The sequence below is a fragment of the Bubalus kerabau genome, chromosome 4 (assembly GCF_029407905.1).
Source record: "Bubalus kerabau isolate K-KA32 ecotype Philippines breed swamp buffalo chromosome 4, PCC_UOA_SB_1v2, whole genome shotgun sequence".
Classification (NCBI taxonomy): Eukaryota; Metazoa; Chordata; class Mammalia; order Artiodactyla; family Bovidae; genus Bubalus; species Bubalus kerabau.
Window position 1 is genome coordinate 169,279,296 of NC_073627.1, and position 25,094 is coordinate 169,304,389.

Genomic DNA, 25,094 nt, shown 5'->3' on the forward strand with positions numbered 1-25,094 from the left:
GTCTTACCTGGTCTTAATGGCTTGAGAAGTTCAAATGCATCTCATTTGAACGCAGGCAGTCAGACTTACTGAGATTGCCCTTCCACAGACTTCTGGAAATCCTCAGGGAAACTCAGAAGTTGTGCACATCTGCTCTGGTCTTCTCCCATCTCCTAAACTGTGCTACTCTTCCTTCCCCTGGACCACTGTCTCCCCCTACCTGCTCAGGCCCTGCTACCCCAACTGTTGCTCTCTTTGGTCCTGCCTTGTATGGCGTAGGGTCCTGACCCTTCCCACAACTCTCCAGAGTGAGAGCAGAGTCTCCCAGCTAACTTAAGGAACACTGGCAGAGCAGTTCAACATGGAGAATAAAGGGCAAATTCAGACATGTGACCATACTCTGAGGCCCTGGCTCAAATTCAGGCCATTTCAGAAGGTCTCTATAGGCTGCTTCCTGGCTGTCTTCCAGCCCAGCATCATCTCAAAGGCCCACCTTCTTTCCCTGCAGTGAAGGGCCTTCAACTATGTCTGTCTGACCCAGTGCCCAACTCCAGCACACATGAGGCCCCAGGGAGAAACAGTAACCTGAGCCTCACTCCAACCCAGGGCCTGCCTGCCGACTCCTGACTTCCGGTTCTGTCTCCCCAAAGGGTTGATACAGATAAACCCATTCTCTTAGAGAAGCTCCACCCCATCCTTTCCCTTTGCCCTAGGAACGTGGTGGTCCAGTGTCACTACATCCTTGGTCGTTCGGCTGAATGTGAGTCCGCAGTGACCTCATCAGTACAGAGCTCAACCAATCCTAATTTGGTGTCTGGTCACAGCCCTCTCCTACATGAAATTTAAAAAGGAAAACAGAAACCTGCCAGAATTAAGTCAGCATCAGTGGGGATACAGAGGACGGGATGGATGTGGGAAGGCTGGGGGACTGACTGGATACCAGGAGCAGGAGGTAGGGGCGCCGCCCAGGATCCTGGGTGAATTGTGGTGCCAGTGAGCTGAGACACGCCATATGGGAGAAGCAGCAGATGAGTGGAGATGAGAGTTCTATTTTGGACATGTTGAGCTTGAGATGATTTGTGGGCTATTGAATAGAATATGCGGTAGGCAGTTAGACATGATCATTGACCAGTGATCGATATTCCAGGATAATGAGGTGTGTCTGTGGCACATGGAAGGAATCACATCACCTAGAGTCCAGCTTTCTAGAATGTTCCTTCACTTTCCCCCTGCTCTCTGGGGCATGCACAGATTGTTCCCCTGTTTCACCCCAGTGGTTTCCCCCTCTCCTCTAATACTTCGACACACCTATTGACTTCCATGGCCTCCATCTCCCTAAATGAACTTTCAAGATATTTTCCCAAGCAGAGCCGTTCTCTCTATTCTGCATGGCCACATTTCTTGCAGCTGAGCTCATGGTGTTTCACTGGTGCTGTTATTTGGAATCTCTAGATTTTCTAGCTGAAACACCAGACAGAAGGACTGAAATTGTGGGATAAATTCTGAAAAAAAAATTTTTTATGCCTATTAGTCTTTGGAATGAATCAGGCACATAAAGTGATATTTCCAGTTTAAGGAAAGACTCCCAAATCTGTTTTCCAATTCTGTTTAAGACATGTCTTCCATGTTTCTACTGCTTCCCTGGTGGTTCAGAGGTTAAAGCGTCTGCCTGCAATGTGGGAGACCTGGGTTCGATCCCTGGGTCAGGAAGATCCCCTGGAGAAGGAAATGGTAATCCACTCCAGTATTCTTGCCTGGAGAATCCCATGGACGGAGGAGCCTGGTGGGCTACAGTCCACAGGGTCACAAAGAGTCGGACATGACTGAGCGACTTCACTTTCACTTTCCATGTTTCTAGTTTGAAGTCCCATACTTGGCCCAATCCCATTCTTTGGTGGCTCAGACCAGTGTGAGAGTCCTGGATTTGATCCCTGGGTCAGGTAGATCCTGTGGGGAGGGAAATGGCAACCCACTCCAATATTCTTCCTTGGGAGATCCCACAGACAGAGGAGCCTGGCAGGCTGCAGTCCATGAGATTGCAAAGAGTTGTATACAACAGAGCGACTGAGAACGCACCCGCATCAAGTTGATAATGGCTCTCGCTAGTTCATCTCTCTCCCTCTTTTTTTTTTTTTTTTTGGTCCTCTGAACACATTGTACTCTTAGAATCTAGAGCTTTCTGTTGAATCTTTTAATACATAGAGCTGTTCTGGGGCTTGAGCTTTCTGGCCGGGATCTCTCCTACCTCAGCTACTCTACTGAATACCAGTCACTGGGCAAATGCTGGTCTTTGTTTACCCTGATCCTCTTTTGCAATGGCCACCTCTGTGGTCCATTATGTAGGGCAGACAAGCTGCTGTCTCGGCAGTGAACCCATCGGGCCTCTCAACACTGTGCCTAATTGTATTCCCTATTCTCTGCTACCAGATGCAGTAAATCACATTTCCTCCCAGCTCCCCGACCTGCCAACCCTCTGTTCACGAACAGCAGAACCATCACCTGAGCAGGACGGAACCAGCAGAGCAGCTGGTAAGTCCTGGGGAGCTGTCTGCTTTTGATGCCAGGACTGACCGTGGGGCTTGCATTCCTCTGAGCTTTATTAATGAGGGATGCCCAGATATTCCGACATGGAGGGGGGTCCCCCTCCTCAGCGCAGCTTCAGATGTAGAACTTACAGTGGCCACACAGGGCGGGCACTGGTCCCTGAGGGGCTTCTGAGGGCCCAGGGGAGGGAGTATTGAGAAAATCATAGAGCTCTTTCCCTCCTACTTTGGAGGAATCTGTGTTTGTGGTCTTTATATCAGTCCTCATTCTACAAGATCAAATGAGCTATGCTGGGAAGGTGAGGGGGGGAGACTATTTTCAAAGTGTGCGAGAATGTTGCTGTGATCCTTTGGGAACTGAGCTGTTTGTACACTGTGAACATATAGATTCTCAAGTCTCCTCATTGCTGGAGTTATTTCTTACCTCCTGTGGTATATTTGGAAAATAAAAGGAGCAATTTAATGAATGTATGCTTCTTGCTTATATTCCTCACACTTGTGGATTGTAGCGAGTAATACATTTGTGAGTGTAAAACATATGGAGAACTCTGCTTTGCTCTGTTCAATGTGAATGTGCCCCAGAAATCAGAGCTGGGCGCCGTGCTTAATAAATCACTAAAGCAATCCTTTTTGCTCGTGCACAGAGGCACTGAGAGCAGGGGCTGGATGGAAAAATGACCACCAATGCTGCAGAGTTTGTCATAATGTAGGCGAACTGGAATTTGAGCATCAGATTTATGCTTTATGTAATCCAGGTAAATTTATGTTTAAAAGAAGTCATGGAAGGGTACCTTTATAAGACAAGCATGGACTAATAAGTCAGAGGAAATTATTTATGCAGTATTTTATGAAGTAAACATAGCAAACTTCTATGTTAGCCTTCCTTTTAACATAGAAGTAAAATAATTCTGCAGGTATTGACATAATTGTCATACACATTGGCAAAATATAAGTATTCTGGGGACTCTATAAATATCTTAGCATATTATTTTACAAACAGATTCACAGGGTTCTAGAGTTGGGGGGGGGGGTACTGTAAATGGTATCTGGTCAAACTCAAGCTAGGATCCCAGGATAGTTAAAAAACTTGTAGCTACAGTCGTCCTACGAAGGGACCATTGGCAGTGATTTAAGCTGCAGATTCTTTTAAATGCTCCAAGATGCACTTCTGAGATCAACTCGGGATAACAATTCTTCAAAAGGCACATACCTCCCTGCGTGTTATTAGAGTGTTGGTAGTTCCCAGTAATTGTGGGTAAACAGCTTTCTAGCTCCTCTCCACATTTCTGCGACTCACAGGACATGCAATATGACCTACCTAACGATCAGTTCGTGAAGGCGGTAGGGCCAGTGTGTGGGGACTGAGAGATATGAACAGGATTTGAACAGCATTGGCAGTCAAGGAATGTGAGCTTCAAGAATGATATGTTACTGGGATTGAAGTTCTGTGTGCATAGGAATACACACACTTTCACAAGCTAGGATCCTTCCTCTCAGAAGACACTGTGAAAACATAATGAATCCAAATAGCAAATGCCTTTTTGAAAAAGTATTATGTGCTCAAAGTCTTCTAAAAAATAAGTCTACATGTACTTTTGTTTATCAGTTAAGAACCAATATGCATAAATGTATCTACTGTGGAAATATACAGATGCAGAGGCTTGAAAGGAATTGCATTTGATGTGGTTAACTGCTTCATCCAGGCTGCTTTTGAAATAGAGCATCCAGATTAATGATCAGTTATGGCTAGCAGTGACTACACAGAGCATGGACAGTTTACAAATGAATGGCAGTCGCCCCTGGAATTCTTTCTCATAGGTATCATCCATCTTGCTTTAGGGGCATCCTTTTGAAAATTTGCACAGTCTTAGGGCCATTTTAAAAAAGTCACTGGTCGTTACTCAGCATTATGACAAATATTCTGGTTGTCTGGAGTTTGGGAGGTTTTGGGTTCTGTATAAATGGGAATTTATTTAGAATCTTTGCTTTGCAGAATCAGGAGGCATCTGTTCCAATTCCTTACTCAAACATGGAAGCCCGGGGACAGAGCCTTGCCACGAGGCCTTCAAACCACAGGCACATACCATGACCTGGGTCTCCCTACAGATGGCCCATTCTGTCTGTAATTGGCTCTGACAGCTGGGAAGTTCGTCCTCAGATGGAGCTCTCATTAGTCTGCTGCTTTCATCTTTTACCTATTTTTACATATCCTTAAGATACAAACCGAAGTTTGTATCTTAGGAGCCCTTCAGAACAAACCTAAGTTCTTATTTCCATTTATTTATTATTTTTTTTAATTTTATTTTATTTTTAAACTTTACATAATTGTATTAGTTTTGCCAAATATCAAAATGAATCCGCCACAGGTATACATGTGTTCCCCACCCTGAACCCTCCTCCCTCCTCCCTCCCCATACCATCCCTTCCATTTAAATATTTGAAAACGGCTATCACATCCTGTCTTTCCCAGGCCTTCACTTTCCATCCCCTTAATGCCCGCAGCCCCGGTCGGTTCATCTGGTCCCGAGATGGTAGGTTTCTTGGACCCCCTTAGCCGTGCCTGTCACTCCCCTGTGAACACGCCCCGCTTGGTCTCTGAAGGGCAAGACTCAGAGTTGCCCAGCACAGTCTGGGCTGAGCAGTCACCCCACAGAGGCCACAGCCACGTGACTTCCTGGCGGTCCTCATGGCCTTTCCACCTCAGGCTCTCAGGCACAGCCTCGGAAGTGAGTGGCCTGCGCCACTACCGGGCCTCCTTCCCTCTGTCCAGCGGAGCCATCGATCCAGTCATTCCAGCGGCAGCAAGAAGTCTGTTCCCCACAACTGTGCACATACTACTTCGCCTTCTCACATGCAGAAGAGCCTGCAAATTCCTCTCTTTCTAATCTTAAGAGACAAAAATAAGGATGAGCTATGCGCCTCTCGGCCCTTGGTAGATTTTATATGACTGTTAAGTTTCTTCCTGTTAAAGTGTCCTTCAGGAGTGTCAGGGGCCCCTGGGGTCACCAAGGAGTCTCTGGAAGGTAAGGAAAGGGTTGAGGTGAGGGACTTGGTGTTCCTTCCCATTTCAAGCACAGCGGCTTCCCCAGCCTTGTGCTTCCATATCGTATTTCTGCATCAGGTTTCATTTGAATAAAGGGTTTAACCATTTTGAAAGGAGAAAACTCTCTTTGTTGTCAGGATTTTTACAGCTCATGGTTGGGGCTCTACACACCCTCGCTTTTCCTCTCTGTTTAGTATCATCTCAGATCTGAAAAGCAAACTGGCATTATTTATCATCATTTCACTGATAAAATTGTTGCACAGTTTGATAAAAAGTCAGAAGCCTGTGGCTCACCGTTAGGGATCCTCCTGGCCCTGGGGAATCCTTACCCGGCACCTATGGGGCATGGCTTTTCAACCAGTGACAAGTTCTGGCTGTTGTCCTAACACTCATGGCACATGTTTCTGTCTCGTCCACATAAGGACAATAGGGACTTGATGATGATCCAATATGCTTTATCTCTGTCATTTGTCTAATCTGTCTAGAGACCTTGAAGGAAAAAAAATTGAGATTAATGTGCCCAGCTTCTGCTCTTTCAAAACTGATTCTAGAGTTTAACCAGCCATGATGTCCAGCTATTTATATATAGTTTATGGAATTCCTTCCTTCTCAGTTTTGAAAATTAGAACTTGGCGTTTCTGCCTCCAGTGCCTTTCCTGGTATATGAAATCCTTGGGACAAATTCATTGATGTGGAAACTGGGGCACAGGACCCAAAGCACTGTGAGCATTTGTATCCCTGGGAGTTTTATTATCTTCCAATCTTCTCTACTCACCTGGGTTTCAGTTACCTCCTAGCAGTCCTGGGTTTCAGTTACCTCTTAGCAGTATTCTTTCCGACACTTCTCAAGATGTAAATTGCCCTTCTTGACCAAAAAGACTGAAGCAAAGTCAATATGAGACATTGGCTTTGGCTTTGGCTAGATGGCATCACCAACTCGATGGACATGAGTTTGAGTAAGCTCTGGAAGTTGGTGATGGACAGGGAAGCCTGGCATGCTGCAGTCCATGTGGTCACAAAGAGTCAGACACAACTGAGCAACTGAATTTTGCTGTCCTTCAACATTATGCCCTTGCTGACTTATTTTTGTTAAAACCACAGTGTCTTAGGAAAACATTTGATTTGAAGAAATGTTTGATTTTTGGGTTTTGAAGTTAGAGATTGCTCTCTGGGATGAGAGGAAGGATTCACTCTAAATGAATATCCTCATTTTCATCATTCTTTACATCACAGTGCTAATTTTATATTTCCCACCTCAAGAGGAGTGAACATAAATGCATATATATAGTCTTATGCTCAAAGAGATGCATGTATATATATTCATTCAATAAGCCAAGCGTATGTATTGTTTTTCTTCCACATGGTACATTGCCAGCCACTTGATGTGTATTACACAGGGAAGATCTCACTTCTGTGTGGTGGTCATGGTCTGATTGTCCATCGCCCTCCCTTCTCTTGGATTTGATACATCACTGACTCACAGGCCACATGGGCTCTTCATGGCAGCGTGGAATATCAAAGCTAGATACCATGTATACACACACACACACACATATATATATGCATTAATATTTCTATAACTGAATCACTTCACTGTACACCAGAAACTAACACAACATTGTAAATCAGCTATACTTGAATTAAAAAAAAAAAAAAAAAAAAAAAGAGCTACTTACCTTTCATTGTACCAATAGGGAAAATGAGGCCCCAAATTGAGATGTGACCTGGATAGGAATTCAGACTCACTTTCTCCCTTCCTGTGACACCTCCCATATGATGACTGATGACGATGGGACATGATTTTTATACTTTACACACGGACCCTCAACTTGATTCTTCTACCCACTGATCACAGTGAGTCAAGGGAAGCGAGCTGGGAGCAGCCCGGGTCAAGGAATTTAACAATGATCAAAAGTTCCCTCTTCATGGGGCAGGGTTCTGTCTTGTGTGCTCTTGGCTTGATTCTGAAATGGAATCTCGCCAGTTTGTGTCACTTTCCACTTACCTGTGTCGGGCACTCTTGTTTCCTTTCCCCTGGGTCCCTTAGGGCCCTTGCAGCTGCTGTGTTTGTCCAGGCTGAAGGTGACAGGGGACAAGAGGGCACAAAGAGCCAGGGCAGCAGGTTTGACCTGGAATCAAGCATTCTGTGTTCTTCACACCCTCTTTCTGGGCCCTGTGGTGTCCGGGTGTCTTTCTTGCAGGCCTTCCACTCTTGCTCATACTTGGGTCTTTTCAGAACCTAGAAACTAGGCTCATCAACCCCATTAGGGTATCTCTGCTTCTCCAAGGTGGCCCTTCTATGGATGAAAGAGCTGTGGGGGAGAAAAACCAAGGAAACCAAACACAGAGTTCAAAGTCACAGTACCAGTGATGTCATCCATTTGTATCCCTTTGCAGAAACTGGCCCCTTCGGTTCTTATTCTTCATTAGCAAAAAACTTGCTCTCTCTCTGGGATGGTGGAAGGCAGAACAAACATGCTTGTATCCTCCAGTCTCACTGTCACCAGTGTGTAATACTAGAAAACCAATACTTATACCATTTTATAAAAACATACTTCCAGACTCCAATCAACCCATCACTGGAACATCTACTGGACTCTTTCCTTTTTCTTTTCTGTTACCTGGTCCTTCCTCAAATACTTTTCTTTATGTCCATGCAGCTCTTTCAAAATCCTTTCAAGGGCTCTCCAGAAAGTTTCCTTCCCCTGAGAAGTACCCTTCTCCTCATTTTTTTTCCCCAATAAGATGAACACAGATACCAAGCCCTTACAATCCTCATTGTCGTGTACCTGCGGCATGGGGAAACTTGTGGAAGAAAAGGGCAGATTAGAGAGTGTTCATTGTGGTTAGAGATGAGGGCATGATGTAAGGGAGAGGTCTTTGGCAGCTGTAAAAAGTAGAAGAGTTTTAAAAATTGTGTGCATGCCTCCTAAACAAAATGTAAATCTTATCTTCCTGCTGGTTCATATCCACCCTCGTGCATATTTGGGATATTATTGGCTGAGAGCTGAAGCAAAATAGAAATACTTATTCACAAACAACACATTTAAGAAAAAATGTTCACACTTCCTTTGTGGTTTTCTGAATGTCTAGTAACATTCTCATATGTGTATCCATGAAGTCTAAATATTGTCTTAAGAGAGTAGATCTTTAAAGTTATCACCCCTAAAACTGGCAATTATGTAAGGGGGTGAAGGGGCCAGCTAACCTTATTTTGGTAATCATTTTGCAGTATATATGTATATCAAGTCATCACATCATACATCTTAAGCTAACATATGTTATATGTCAATAATATCTCAATAAATCTCAAAAGAAAACCAAAAAAATAAACAAAAATATTGCCTTTGTGTAAGCTAGAGCTTCTTGAAGTGTTTGCCTGAGTTGCCTTACTAAATAGAAGAGAGTGAAGGCAGACAAGGAATGTGAGACCAAACCTGAAGAAATCTACTAAAAATCTGTGGTTTCTTTAAAGCCCTAGGTCTTATCTGGGGGAAAAAAATACATATGAATGTTGTCTTTTATGGCATAATCTATCTAAGCTTTTTTTAGTATAAAAATGTCTTATTCTACTCTCAAATTCTAGAAATATTGAAAGAACAGTGTGTATCATATAAATATTAATCTGTAACCCTAATGAATCTATGTCATTTGTGGTTCACACTCAGAGTTATCTCACACTTCACAAAATGTAGCATAAAATCACAGGCAAAAAAAGAAAACCCACTGAAAAGAAACTCTGTTCTTTTTTACCTGTTTCTCCTGAAGGATGTTGAAAGGCATCCAATTCATATCTCCACCCAGAAGGACTTCTCACATTCCCTTTTCTTCCCTCCACAAGTAACTCTCCAAAGCATCATTCACTGCCACAGAATATCCCCTCCCTAGCCATCTTTCATGGAGAAGGCAATGGCACCCCACTCCAGTACTCTTGCCTGGAAAACCCCATGGATGGAGGAGCCTGGTAGGCTGCAGTCCATGGGATCGCTGAGGGTCAGACAAGACGGAACGACTTCACTTTCACTTTTCACTTTCATGCATTGGAGAAGGAAATGGCAACCCACTCCAGTGTTCTTGCCTGGAGAATTCCAGGGACGGGGGAGCCTGGTGGGCTTCCGTCTCTGGGGTTGTACAGAGTCGGACACGACTGAAGTGACTTAGCAGTAGTAGCAGTAGCCATCTTTCACAGAGCTTTTACTGCCTCTTCCATTAAACTCCTCCTTTCTCAGCTCTTAATTGTATGGATCTGATTAACCATTAGAGTCGGACACGACTGAAGGGACTTAGCAGAAGCAGCAAAGACATTCTCCCCATTATCCCTCCTTTTAGTCCAGTCTCTGATTCTAGGAATAGGCAAGGACCAGCTGAGTTTGGAAATTAGGATGGTAGAGAAGGGAAAATTGGACCACAAATGATAGCATTCTCATTGGTGGGCAGAGAGAGGGAGGGATATCCCTAAAGATTCCTATGTTAATAATGTATATCCTATCAGATATGGATATAAAAGTAGAAATGTTTTATTCCATACTCTGTATTGATTACAGCTCAGTGTATCATTTGGCTCACATATTACTGGATGGTTTGGGGTTTTATATCTATTAACTGACAATCGTTATTGCTGCTGTTGCAGTTCAGTTGCAAAGTCACATCTGACTCTTTGCAGTCCCATGGACCTGTCGTCCGCCAGGCTCCTCTGTCCATCATTATTACATTGCTTATTTACAAGCATGTCCCATGAGTGTGTTAATAGTGATAGGATGCAATATTTCATCCCAAAACTGTGCCTTTTAATATAAATGTAATATTTAAAGAACAGGTTCTTGGAGCCCATTCAGTTCAGTTCAGTCGCTCAGTCATGTCTGACTCTGCAACCCCATGAATCGCAACATGCCAGGCCTCCCTGTCCATCACCAACTCCCGGAATTTACACAAACTCATGTCCATCGAGTCAGTGATGCCACCCAGCCATCTCATCCTCTGTCGTCCCCTCCTCCTCCTGCCCCCAATCCCTCCCAGCATCAGAGTCTTTTCCAATGAGTCAACTCTTCGTATGAGGTGGCCAAAGTATTGGAGTTCAGTCCAAAGTATTCAGCATCAGTCCTTCCAATGAACACCCAAGACTGATCCTTTAGGATGGACTGGTTGGATTTCCTTGCAGTCCAAGGGGCTCTCAAGAGTCTTCTCCAACACCATAGTTCAAAAGCATCAATTGTTCGGTGCTCAGCTTTCTTCACAGTCCAACTCTCACATCCATACATGACCACTGGAAAAAAAGATTTTAAATGCCTATTCTATTTGATAACACATTTTGTGGAAAATCAGGAAATAACAGACATAGTTCTCTTGATATCACCGTCATTGTATGAGCTGATGTACCTTTTTGACAAATATTGGTTGGCTTCCCACTGTGTCACTTGAAGAAACTCAAGATCTTTGTGCTGAGCAAGTGAAACTTTCAAAACGGACACAATGAAAATAAAACATTGGAATTTGTTTCAAAATCTTCTTAGTTAAGTGTTAACCATGTCAGTTGTATCTTATAAGCAGACGAAATACTGTTGTTATTTTTCACCCAGTACAAGCATTAATCACTGTGTTTACCTTTTCATCAGTGTCATATAAACTATTTGTCACTAGATTAAAACAGCCAATTAGACTTTTCAATTAGTAGTATTGGTTTCACAGGTATGGTTAGCAGGTACCTTCTATCCAAAAGGCTCTATGGTAGGTGTTTGGGGCGGGGGGAATCTCTGAAAGATGCCAGGCAAAAAGCTAGCCTTCCAGGATCCTAAAAATCTGTGGAGCTAATAAAACATTCCCACAAATAATTATATTACTGACTGGAAAGTGTTAAGTGCCCTCAGTTTAGAAGAAGTGTTCAGAGAATCTTGAGAAGAGAGGGATAACTTAGAAATGGGGTGATCAAAGAAAGTTCATGGAAGAGGGTGCAGTTGACCTGGGGATCAGTGGATGGGTCACATTTTGATATAAAGAAACTCAAAAGTAGGACATTTCAAGAGAAAGGAATCTTAAAAGCAGGAAATGTTAGGTGTGAGATGGTGTTTTTTAGCTGCTGTACAGGGTGAGGAAACAACAAAACGTTGATTGGAAAGATAGTTTGGATCTTTTTAACACAGTGGGGAACTTATAGTTCAGAAAGAGATAGGAACTCAACGGCGATGACAAGCAGAGATGTGACACCAGACTCTAGAGTCTGTCAGTGGAGAAGGGACAAAACAGTCTAGGCAGAGGGACGCATAGATTTAAATGGTCGTGGAAAGATGTCCTGGGAACAGTGAGACCTCTGTTATGGCCTGAGTGCATGTGGAATGAGAGAGGCTACAAGGCAAAGCAAGATAAGAAAGGAAGGTTGCAGACAAATGCCAAGGGAATTATATGCCAAGCTAAGGAGTGTGGTGTTTACCCTCTGCAGACACAGGAGCTGATGGAGAGTTTGTAAGTAAGATAACTCTGTGGGCAGGGTGGAGCCTAGGCTAACAGTGGTCAGCTGGCTTTTACTATACAGGGCCAGATCATAAATATTTTAGACGTTGTGGACCATGTATAATCTCTGCTGGGTATTCTTGTTTCTTTCCTTTTCTCTTTCTTAAATTCTTTCTTGCCTTTACTTGTAAGTTTTTTCTTTCCTATAGCAATTCTTTTTCTAAAAAAAATTATTTTTAATTGAAGGATAATTGCTTTACAATATTGGTTTGATGTCTGCCGTACATCAACATGAATTCTTTTTTTTTTTTTTTGTAAAAACCATTTTCCTCTCCTTTGGCCCTCTGGAAGTGAAATGACAGAAGTAGCAGATAGAAATCAGACACAGGTTGTTGTGCAGAAGGTCTGGTCTAAGGCAGTGGTGATAGAGATAATGGTGAGGAGATGCATGGGGATGGATCTGAAGTAGAATTAGTTTCAGCAGTTGTTTGATGATGGGGAATTAGGAAGAAAAGGGAAAGTCAAGTATGATTCTGAGGCTTCTTGCTTGAGAGACTAGGTATTACTTCTCACCAAGACTATGCTTGTCCCACCAAGACTTTGCTCTCACCAAAACTCTGGGGAGCTTTGAGAGAAGATGGACTCAGTTTTGAAGCTGCAGAGGTCGATGTATCTGTGGGTCATTCAGGGAATGGGTGTCAAGGGAGAGTTGGCTCCATGGGTCTGAGGCCAAGTGTCCTCCCATCCAGAACATGTGCCTCATGGGGAGCCTCTGAGACAATAGGTCAGAAGGTATGGAGTGTCGTGAGAGTCTACAGGACAGGAAAGAGCTGGTCCTGGGGAAGCTCATACTGGCCCCAGGATTTGGGATGTTGGAGAGGCTGAGAGTGGTACCTGGGAAGACCAGGTAGGAAGCTCTTGTGATCATCATCTTGGAAAGAGGGAGTAGTATCTCAGGTGAGTGATGACAGTGGAACAGAGAGGAGGCAGCAGCTGGGGGTGACAGCATGGGGCAGAACCTTGAGGGCTTGGCAGTGTGCATGGGGGAAGAAAGAGGCCTTCTGTGAGCACTGTCCTTGAATTCCCGTGTCGTGGGATAACGCCCCCCTCCCAGTCTTTCTTCTTCTAGTTCTTGTCTTAGAAACCTAGCTAAGTGACTGAAGCCCACAGAGCATATGATCTGACTCCTTTCACAGCTTTCCATTTTTGCAAATGTCCCCTTCTAGAGTACAGTAAAGGATGGCCATGTGCCGTTTTGCAAAACCCTTCGCATAATCTTCATTCACAGAAAAGGGAAATGTCAAAACAAAAAAAAAAAAGAACACTTGGTAAAAGAGTTCTTTAAAAAGATGTAAGATTTTGGAACTAGATTACATCCTAACCAAGGACTTTAAAATGTTCTAAGTCTAGGGTACGCTCCTAATCAAGGTGAACTCGCATGTCATCCGCTTCCCTGAAATGTGTCACACTGGATCTCAACAGTCGCTCGTGGCCTTATTTAGCTCCTCTTCCTTGGAAGTTTGAGTGCCATTGTGAAATGGTAACTCTGTACACATGTCTTCCCAGTGCATTTAGCTTCTGTATTACAACACATATATAACCACCTCTGTCCACAGTGCACTCACTCTAACACTCAAGATGCTTGGTGGTTAGACTAGAAAGGGCACAACACCGTTTTTTTTTTGTCTGTTTGGCAATTAACCATTCACTGGCTTTTTTTGTTGTAACATGCACTTCCTTTCTCTTGTTTTCATTCAAGCTGTGTACGCCATGGAAATTAATGTGGAGAAAGACAAACAAACAGGAGAGACCAAGACTCTCTCTACATCCACCATTGGCCCAGAGGGGGTCCATCAGAGAGGAGTCAAAGTCTTTGATGATGGTACCAAAGTAGTGTATGAGGTGCACTCAGGAGGCACCATAGTAGAAAATGGAGTGCACACATTAAGCTCAAAGGATGTAGAAGAGCTTATTCAGAAAGCTGGACAATCAAGCTTAAGAGGAGGGCACGTGTCAGAAAGGACTGGGATTGCAGATGGGAGCCTCAGCCACCCTAAGGAACACATGCTCTGCAAAGAAGCCAAGTTAGAAATGGTCCATAAGTCTAGGAAAGATCATTCTTCTGGGAACCCAGGGCAGCAGGCTCCAGCCCCCAGCACTGAAGGGCCGGAGGCAAACTTGGATCAGCCAGTCACCATGATTTTCATGGGCTACCAAAATATTGAGGATGAAGAGGAGACGAAGAAGGTGCTAGGCTATGATGAAACCATCAAGGCTGAGTTGGTCCTCATTGATGAAGATGATGAGAAGTCATTGAGGGAGAAGACGGTGACAGACGTATCCACCATTGATGGGAATGCAGCCGAGCTGGTGTCCGGGAGACCCATCTCAGACACCACTGAGCCCTCATCCCCTGAAGGGAAGGAAGAGAGCTTGGCCACGGAGCCAGCCCCAGGTACCCAAAAGAAAAAGCGCTGTCAATGCTGTGTTGTCATGTGACCACTTCTTTCTCCCCCTTTCTTCCGGGCAGCCTCTGTGCTCTCCACCACTTATGTAGACCTCACTGTACCACTAACTGCGATACTGTGAACTGGAAGCAAACACCTGCCTTGCCTTGCAGTTGGATTGCTTTGATCCCTCTTATTTTTTTCCCCCTTTCATTTTTTTCTCCAGTTTCCTCAGCTCAGAGACAACATGCATGTGTGTGCTTCACTCTTTCCAAGAACTTGCTTTTCCTCTAAACTTTTCCTTGTGTCTTCAAGAGGGAATTGGTTCCTTACTGCTCGATTGGAATGGACTCTTCATATCAGCCAGTGATCTCGTAGCCTTAATTCATTTGACTGGAATTGAACCCGTGGGCACCAGGGGAATCATTTTGTCGTGTTCCTATCATGTAGTCACACATCGCCAGCTTGCTGATTTCTCACTTGCCTCCCTTACTGTGGATCTTTACTTTTATATTTTATGTGGCAAAATGCTGTGGGGTCTAGCCAGATGCTGGTGTAGCCAAAAGTGGACCTTACTTAGTTTGTTCGATCTAGGGTGATGCTTTTTGCTGCCTTACATAAGCTTCCAGGTTACAGTATCGTGCATCTCTGGCTTTCCTTCTGTTAAAACTGAAATGAAGTTGATGTAAAAGAAAAAGAACTGAGTGCTTGTTACAGCTGAATTGTAGGGACTAATTCCATAACCTGCCCATCAACAGCTGTCTCTCTTTCTTATGACTTAACTGATGGACCCTTTATATGAGAAGCACCATTTTTTCTAAGGACATGAAACAAGCATTGTTTTGAGCATCATTAGTGATCTCCAAACTTAGGCGAATCCACGAACCTTGCTTTTATTCTCTAAAAAAAAAAAGTGTAAATTTTTATATTGTTTTCTTTTTCATGGATATATTCCATTAATCTATTTTCAATGAAGTGGTCGTTTTGAGAAGTTTCTCTGTAGTGACCATATTTCTAAAACACTCCTTCTGACCTACAGTGGTTGCTGGGATGCTTCCGGTCCATCCATTGTGGACGGTGCTGTTCCTGAATTAATTCTTCATTCACCTGCCCTGTTGATTCCAGAGCTTTCCATCTGGACTCTTTTATGTCCCCAAGAGAATGTTACCTGTACCTTCACCGTGTAGGTTTATCCACCCTGCAAAATTAAACTTTAAAATGTAGAGAGACAAAAAAGTTTCAAAGATGAAGAAAGATCTGTCTTATCACCCTAAGTACTTTTAATTCATTCCACAAATACTGATGGAGTGAGTGGCACATAACTGAGCTTCTTCAAGCATCATTTCCTCAACTTATAAAGATTCCAGAACATCAAGGGTGGTTTTTATCTGGAACACAATGAACAGTTCTTTAAATTCTTAGCATTTCTCCCAAAGCAAATAGCCACAGGTATAAAAGAACCAAAGGGAAGCAATATAGTAAAATAATAATAGAGCAATGAAATAAAGCTGTAGCATTTGAATTGATTTTAAAACAAATATATCTTTTAAGTTTTTTGCCAAATGTTCTTAGTATTGTTGCAGATAATTCACAAATTTATCCATGTTCCATAGAACCTAATTTTAAAAAATATGTGATAAGATGTACTAGATCAAGTTCTACTTCTGTGAAGAGTGTTGAGAGGAGGCAAAAGCAAAGTGACCTGGAGAGAATTTTATTACAGAACCAACTCAGTTTGTCCTAAATAGCTTTTTTAGTGCTAAATTGATTATTTTTAATATATTGGCTTGAAATTGTACTCATTCCAGTTAGAAGGGGGAAAAACAATATTTTTTAGTTTTCAAACAATTACATTTAACAAGCACAAAATAAGTCATTTTATCACCAATATGTAAACCAAAAAAAGTTTAAAAAGGGAAAAAATAATGAGCTAAGTTCTACTTTCTAAGGTGATTCCATCCATGGCTTGATTTTGAACAGCTGAGGGAATTCTCTCTAAATCTCAGGTTCAGCAAAGCAGCTGTTTTTTAATAAAACTGCTCAATTATCTAGAAATAATATCTGGTTTTGCTGCCTATAAACCTCACCACTTTCAGCTTCACGTTCCTCAGTAAATGCTTGTTTAAGCATCATTTAAAAAGTTAGAAGAAGACAAGCCAGAGAAACCTATCTGTATAGAAAAAGAAAGCAGCTTCAATGTTTTGGACAATCTCTGATTTTAATAATTTATTTAGAAAGAAATAATCTAAACGTTTCCCATATCTTTTTTTTTTTTTCCTTCACTTGAGGATGAAGACTATTCAGTATGAGTTTTTAAAAGCACAGTTAGTGAGTGGAATGATAGAATTTAGCCTTGGGTGTGTTGTTTGATAAACAGAACCAGAGTCTCTCAGGACAGATGATTCCCTGATCTGACCTAAGCTCCCATCAGTGAGTTAGTTTTTCATGAAGAAAAGTTTCTGTACCTCTCACTACAACACCACACATGAGATCTAACAGACCAGTGATATTCTGTGCTCTCATTTATCAATAATTAGTATAGGGATTAGCAGATTATATGAATTAAAGCTCATTCTCTGCTTTTACTAGGGAAACTTATGATTTAAGTGGTTTTTCAAGTAAGATGTGTTACCTTTATGAAAAATTATGTGTGGCCACAAAAAATGAAGATGTGTTTGAATATGGCATATATATTTGTATAGCTTGCCTCGTTTTCCTGTCACAGTGGGGGATTCAGAGTCAGCCAGTTCTTTAATGGGATGAGACCTATAATCGCATCTACAGCAAAAAGGAACTGTCTTTCATAGTGAATATATAAACAGAATTGTGACTGTCAACGTTCTACCTTTCCTGCTGGTGCTGGCATTGTCTCTGTACAAACTTCATGATGTATGGCATCACGCTCTTCAAAACTTCAGGGTGTTGACCTACATCACCAGACTAATTAGAGAATCAGTAAGAAAGCTATCAATATAAAACCATGGTCATTTTTGAGGTCATAGTTGGACTTTCCAAATCATAGAACCCTTTTAAATGGGAAGAGGGAAAGGAGGGACATTTCATTTACTTATAAGTAGATTCTCAATGGCATGAAATTAAAAGATTCTTTTAGAGTTAAAATGGTAAACATAAATCTTGCATATCCTGAAAAATCATGGTGACTTGTATACCCTCGACTTTTTTTTTTCCCTTTGATGTGCAATAGGACAAAAGAAAGGGGATTTTCTTTTTTCAGTCTGTGCTTTATTTACTTACAATTATATTATTTTCCTTATATAAGCAACATTAGTTGCCTCTAAAAGTGATTTGACAGTGTCCAGTGATGTCATTTAATATTGAGAGTAAAGAGGACAAGACATTAGGAATTCCTTTCTGGCCAAACCCCAATCATGGTTTCCTAAAACTATCCAAAGGCTTTCAGAAAATACAAACAAATTCTAGAGTTGATTTGATTTGACTCTGAAATGTTAATGACACGTATCGGCTTCTGATTCTCACCTAGTCCATTTTGCTTTTTCTGGTGATAAATGTTTTTTCCTAAATGCAAGGAAACTTTTATTTGGTTAGGGGTAAGTTTTTTTAAAAGGGGGGAAATATCTCTATATAATTTCCTAGAGATACAGTATCATCTCTGGAACAAAATGTTGAGGCCAAGTCTGAAAACAGCTTATTTCTTTTCACTTCGTTCAGAATTTCATTTCAAGGGATCATAGAACACCCTTGATGATGACCATTTATTTAATGCCAGTGAACCAGTGAGTAGCAAAAGAGGTGGTGGGAATATGGTGATAGAGGCAAAAACTGAATCACTAAATCAGTTCTTCCTTTAAAAAAAAAAATTAACTCTGTCAGTGTAAAACACAGACGAACACAGGCAAAATATGCATGGAGGACTTACTTTTGCTCTCACTTAAAATCTAGAAGCTTAGTCATCTCTGTTACCAGACCCACTTGTGGAGTTCAACCCACCAAAGGGCCCATACCTTGTGGGAATATTCTCATCTCCTGCAATTTTACTTTGTTTACAACAAAAACCATTCCAAGGCAAGAACAGTTTTATGTTGTACTTTTGCAGTGCGCACATTCATCATTGAAACCAAGAATTCTCAGCATGGTTAAAAGAGAAGTTTCAGAAACTCTGTAGATATGTAATCTTTTAGAAGCTCCTCAATTTATTAATCAAGGTATATGTAGCTCCGCTGATGAGGAACCAGAAAGCACCTCTTGTGTTACTGGATAGTATTATTACGACCCAGCACATACATGAAATGATGGTGTATATCACAAAACAATTCCAAGTAATGAGCAGGATGAGATCTTGGATTCCTGGGACCAGTTCATCTTCATTGTGAAGACCTCTTCTGGTCTTATCAGGAAAACTTTCCTGCATTTTCTTGGGAAAAAGAAAAGTCCATCTTTTATGAGGAGCACGATGCTGTTATATATCTGTATTTTCATGGCTTCAGCAAACTCCATAATATAATCCCCATTTTAATAGAAACCAAAATACTTATTATTTGAATGTAGAAAGGCTAGAATAAAAATTACATCCTGAAAGTTTCCAGGGGTAATTTCCCTGGGGAATCCTTGGATCAGCCTCATCCTACCACCCCTTAATTTTTATATGACTTAAATAGGCCTCTGTGTCCCCTCTCCACTCCAGTCTAAAAGGTCTGAACTGTAGCACAAAAAACTTGCTGTCAGTGTGAAAATACCATATGTATTTTGGGGGGACCACAGACTTTCTGCATCAAAGATCTGGGCAGCCTTAACTTTTATAAAAGAATTTTCAATGCTCTCTTTTACTAAGCAGGGAAACAAAATGTTTCCGGAAATTAATGACTTTTTTATATTTTGTGACTATTTTCTAAGTTTCTACAGGTTCATCTTTTCCCCATATTGCCTCTTACTAGTCACCTGGGGCTATTTTTTGCAAGTCATTGCATTTTTATCAAAAGAAAAGTACATCTCATGAACCACAAAATTCCCTCTAGACTTCAGGCAGTCCTTCTGGAGTAAAAGAACAGAAACACAGAAAGAAATGAATGACAGGGTGGCTTTTGTGTTCCTATGGTTAATGTACTGTATGGTATATATGTTTACAGAATGTATCTGCCTTGTGATGTTAACAAAATGAATGACAAAAAAAAAAAAATGAGTTCTGATGTGCCATTTGAAAGTTTGCCTTAGCATCGCTGTTTATGTTCTTTTCTGTCCTTTCAAAATCACAGGTTGTATTCCAAAGCTGTATGAGCACAACATTCTCTTCCCCACCCCTACCCAGCCCTTCTTTAGAGCTGTGAACTTCCTCCCAGGAGCCTGAGGCAGAACCTTGCAGTTCTGACCCAGGGGGAATAAAGTAGGTGGAGCTTGGGCATTGCTTCTGCCTGTCTGCTAATCAAACACTTCCTCGTGTTCCCATCTGAGCCTGCACTCTCCCACTCTGACATTCCTGGGGTGGGTCTCATGCAAGGTGTGACCTCCTGCAGTCCTTCCCACCTTAAGGGAGGTGAACTTGTGGACCCCCTACCTAGATCTGGGCGCCTGTTTCTAAGCACAGTCGGCAGAGCTTCAAAAAGCAAAGCAAATGAGGTGGGCTCACATGTTGTGATTGAGCCTTCCCTGAGGGGTGTGCCATTCATTGTAGTCTAAGATGAGTGGCATGGTATAGAGGGGAATAGGGAGTGGTTATAGAAATGGAATAGTTTATGTTTATTTTTTTAAGGAAAAATATTTTTATAATGAAATCTAGATGAGTTATGAAGCTTGACTTTGAAAACACCCTTGATTGACTGAGTTATTTCTCTATTCCGTTAAGGCAACTTTCTGGTGAGTTCTGTAACACTAGCCCAGACCTTGGGAGGCATGAGCAGAGGTCCTGTGACCTGCCCCTACACCAGCAGATCTAGGTTGTACGATCAAACTTTCTATACCTGTCATTAGATAACCTGTTATACAGCTTGATAGCTCTCTGGACCACACCTTTAATAATGTAGAATGATCTTTTGGAAGGAGATAGCTGTTTTAAATGAAAGCCAAGCCCAGCAATTATCAAAGTCTAACTCTTTCACGTATTTAAGGAGTAATTGCGACTTGCGAGGTTAAGGGACCATTTATAATACTATGGTACATTTGAGTTATTTATGTGAAATGGTGAGTCAGAGGCATCTGGCCATCTGCATAATGTACACAATATACATGAATGTATAAACCAACAGTATGAAACTTACCAAATGTTATTGGCCTTGTAAATATCAACGAGGCTGCATCTTATTTCCAGAGTTAAGTAGAGACTGGAAAGGATTATCCTTATCCATCCACAAAGGAGATACTGAATTTTTAGAGTTCTTAGATTTTTTCCTTAATTTTCTACCAAAGTTCTTGAGTTCCCGTCACAGTCATACTCAGGCTCATGAATATCTTCACTCACACCTGTTCCTCTGACTCACACCAGAGGTCAGAGGTCAAGCCTCAGCATCTGCTCCCTTTTCCTCTTAGACTCTTCTCCCAGGAAGCATCCTTTCCTAGGATGGAGTCATTTTCTGCTACCCTAAAAGACCAAGATCCTTTTTTCCAATAAGACAGGGTCCTAAACACTCTTCTTTTCAAGAAAAATAACCCCTCTGGTTCCCAGACAAATCATTTTAGTTTTTCCATTGTCAGAATTCCTCCAACAGGCCCAACTCAAGTCCATCTGTGAACCGTACTGTCATGACAACAACTCCAAAAATGAAAGAGCTATGTAACTGCCTGAGAGTGGTAGGGAGAGCCAGTGTGCCCTTAGCCTCTTGTTACTATGGGAACCTCTCAGTTTCAAGATGAGGTGGTCAGGGAGACATCCAGTCACTCGGTTGTGCATGTCTTTATGTACAAAGAGGCCACCGGGCAATGCCTGATCTCAGCTATTCTATGTGCAGCTCCAACTCCAATTCTGTGACATCCCACTCTGGTAATTGGAAAGTGTTCTCTCCTTGGTGGAGTCCTGGAACATTCATTCCTCCTCTCAAGCTCCTGACTTAATCCCATCACACAGGGGTTCGAGAAAATGTTGTGTCTGCTGCAGCTTTTCAGTGAATGTAGGTTGTTGATTGGAATGTTCAGCTTTAGCAGCTCACTCGTGGTGAGTGACATCTCTGTAAATATATCCATTTTGTGGTTGGTTGGGGGTGGGATGGGTGGGGCGGGAGACTGTCGTGCTTACTCTGAACTAGACTTGCTGGACTAGCTGCTGTACTTTGTAACCTGAAGTGTACTTTGACTGTTCTGTCTCCTTCAGATGAAAAACAAAACAAAAGCTGACTTCAGAAATAACACTGCCAGCAACAGCCGATGCTGTACTTGTAGCTTCTCTCTGTTCCTCTGTACAGTGTTAATAGACAATAAACTGCCTTTTCACTGCATCTACCTCTGTGTGTCTGTGCCCACATTCTTTCCCCCTTCTCACCTGCCACGAGCGGACTTCAGGCCAGACCTCGTGGGGAGCACCTCTGACCGTTCACTAAAACTCCACGCTAATCCAGTGCTTTTCAAACCTAAACCTGCTTCAGCATCACCCGGTGGCATCTGCTAAGAATGTAGATGCTTAGCCACACCTCAGGGACTCAAATCCAGATTCTGGGGTGGGGCCCAGTAGCCTGCCTGTTTAGTGATGTCTCCAGGTGATTCTGATACATACTCCATCTAACCCAGCCATGTGTTTGGGGACCTCTCAGTGGGAATCCCGGGGCCTGCCTGTTCCAGCTGGTTTCCACATTAACTAATCCTCTCTCTAACCCCTTCTTGCACATCTGTCTCCACACATGTCACCCCTGTTCTTGTTCCTTATAAGCCCTCAGCAATGGCACTGACTTTGATCCCATGGGTCAAGCTCAGTCTGCCCCTTAGTTTAAGTAGTAAGTGTTCATCCAGCAGTCTTCTAAACAGGAGCCTCTTAAGACACCTGGGGACTTTGTTTATCTTCTTTAATGCTATATCCTCTTTCTCTAGAATAGAGTCAGCAAACTTTTCATGTCAATGGCAAGAGAGTAAATATTTTTGGCATTGTGGGTCACATGATTTTCGTCACAACTACTCAGCTCTACCAGGAAGCAGCCATACACAACGTGTAAGTGAATGAGTGTAGCTATGTTGCATGAACTTTATTTACCAAAACAGACTGGGGGCCAGATTTGGCCCTCAGGCAGGTAGTTTGCTGACCCTGGCCTCAGACAGAGCCTGGCACATAGTTGGAACTCACTGAAAAGTTTAAAAGTTATTGCATTGCATGAAAGAATGAACAAAGGACAGGCCTGATGACACCTGCAGAACTGTCACGGTTGTTTTCTTTGTGGCTATGAAACAAACGGAATTCGTTGGGGCGTTCTCATCTGTTGGGTCTTATAGTATATTTTTCTGGGGTTTTTTTGTTTTGTTTTTTTGCGTGTCTTTATGCCTGGAAAGTAACTCAGGATTGAAACTGGAATGGTGCTTCAGACTACCAAGCTGAAATTAACAAGAGTTTCAGCCAATAGAAGTTAAAGAAGTGCAAGGCCCCCTTGTCCTTGTCGGAAGCGCACCGGGCATGTGAGATCTGGGTGGTCCCTGGGCATCTATGCATTTGATCCGAGTGTTTGTGGAACCACATCTTATCTAGTCTATCCTCCACAATGAATGGCAAGGGTTTCTTGACATTATTCTTTTTGTTAATTGAAAAACTTGTTAAAAGGCTGGAACCACGGTAGACCGTTATACACCCCCAACTCTAGGGCATATCCACAGTGACATGCTGAGTAGTGTGCTGATATCCATTCCCCAGTGTTGCTGTGAATTAAGGGAAGTTATATTTACACAGAGCACTCTGTAAGCTGGAAGTGGATAATGAATGAAGTTTACTTGTGATGAGAAAGTGTCTGTTCCTCTACTAAAGATCTTTTCTCAAATGTAAACATAATAAGCTGTTCAGATGTGTTTCAGAACCAGTTTGAAAAGGAAGCTGCTTTTCCTCCATTGGGTTTGTGACATATTATATTGAACCATATGAAGTCGCCATTTAATAAATCAATAATGTGGAATGGTGACAGTTCCATATAATTCAATCTAATAATTCTTTTAGATCAGAGATCATTTCCCATCATGGAGGGCAAAAGATTAGCAGATAAACTCTAATTATAGCAGGAGGAATTTAGATGAGGAAAGAACTTTGGAAGGGAACATAGTTGTATACTTAAAACTAGGCATTTCCCCTGGATAGGTAGGATTTCCTTTAATCTAACATCGACCTTTTGAGGTAGACATTGCTAATATTCTCCTTAATACATGAGGAAACTGAGTCAAGGAGACAGTAAGGACGTTGCTCAATATACAGCTAAAAATTAGAATGGAGGTTGGGGAACAAGTTTCAGGCTCAGCTCTCTTCCACACAGAAAGCTCTTGTTATGAGAGTGGTGTGGGGATACAGCTGAAACTGGATACAGAAGGATTTGGATAACAGAGCCATCTATGCCACACACACACACACACACACACACACACACACACACAAGACAAAAATGGCCCCAGTCCTTATTTTGTACGTTTATCTACTCAAGCAACGGCTCAGTAATAACACTGCCCTCTGGAGGATGGGAGGTGTCTATGCAGCACTTCCTTCCCTAAAGGAAAGCAGTCATGCTTATCTGTTTGTCTACGTGGTTGTTTGGAGTCCTCTTGTTCTGCTTGACATTTTTCCTTCCCCATTCATAAAAAGGATGAACAATATTTAAAATCTAGGAGCGGCGTGTCCATTTTCAAATAAGCAAAGGAGGTTTTGTTGTTGTTGTTAATACTGTTATTATTTTGCCCCTGTTGTAAGAGCTTAGAGGAACAGTGTTCTATGGCACTGTGCAAATACCTCTTGCTGTATCAGCCTTCTGCAACCACCAGTAGAACACACTGTCTCTCCAACAACCCAGATCCTCTTCCGTTTTTCTCAATCAGTGTCAAATCCTCCACTATATGGACATCACACAAAAGCCTAACTTTGCTATTTAGAACTTAAGACTATGAGAGCTCAGGTTGATCATCTAATGCAGAAGTCACTAAATGGTTAGCCACCGGCTGAATCTGTGGTTATGTTGGTTATAACCTGTGGTTACGTTGGTTTTGCCTGCATCATGTTTTAAAACCATTTTTAATTTACTGCCAATAATAATAAATTAAGAGGAGTGTGATTTCAGCAATGAATTTACAGCTTCTCTTGACATTTCAGAGGCTCTGTCAACCATGGGCCTCTTTTCCAGGCTGACAAGTACCTGAATCTGATGGTGGCTGCCTCCTTCAGAGGAGTCACACTCTCTTGCTCACCATCCCCACCCCTACTTCCTATTACCTTACTCTTGGCCAGTTTCCTTTGCATATATTACCTGCCTGGCACCTGTTGATGTATGGTAGGGAATCTACCATAACCTACTCATTTTATGGCTGGTTCCCAGATAAGACTTACCTAAAGGGAGATGGCATAGCTAGAATCAGAGCTGAACTTCTGAATTCCTTTGGAAAAATAAGGTTTTGCACTAGGTTTGGATTTGAATTTGATGGAAGCATTAAAAAATTTTGAATAGCCCATAAGCAGAAAGCCAATATCAGAATTTGATGCTTGTGCTTTTACCAGAAGGACCCACA

The 25,094-nt window shown here is 42.2% G+C and overlaps 1 protein-coding gene across 3 annotated transcripts in view; it reads left to right on the top strand.

The window, feature by feature from the left end:
• The window catches only part of PALM2AKAP2 (PALM2 and AKAP2 fusion), a 512,284-nt gene that overhangs the window by 278,705 nt on the left and 208,485 nt on the right, over nt 1–25,094 (top strand). For all 3 annotated transcript variants that reach the window (XM_055579286.1, XM_055579284.1, XM_055579285.1), the window contains 2 exons: nt 2,407–2,508; nt 13,769–14,464. In XM_055579286.1, coding sequence (XP_055435261.1) covers nt 2,407–2,508; nt 13,769–14,464 — 798 coding nt within the window. The remainder of the gene's footprint in view (nt 1–2,406; nt 2,509–13,768; nt 14,465–25,094) is intronic.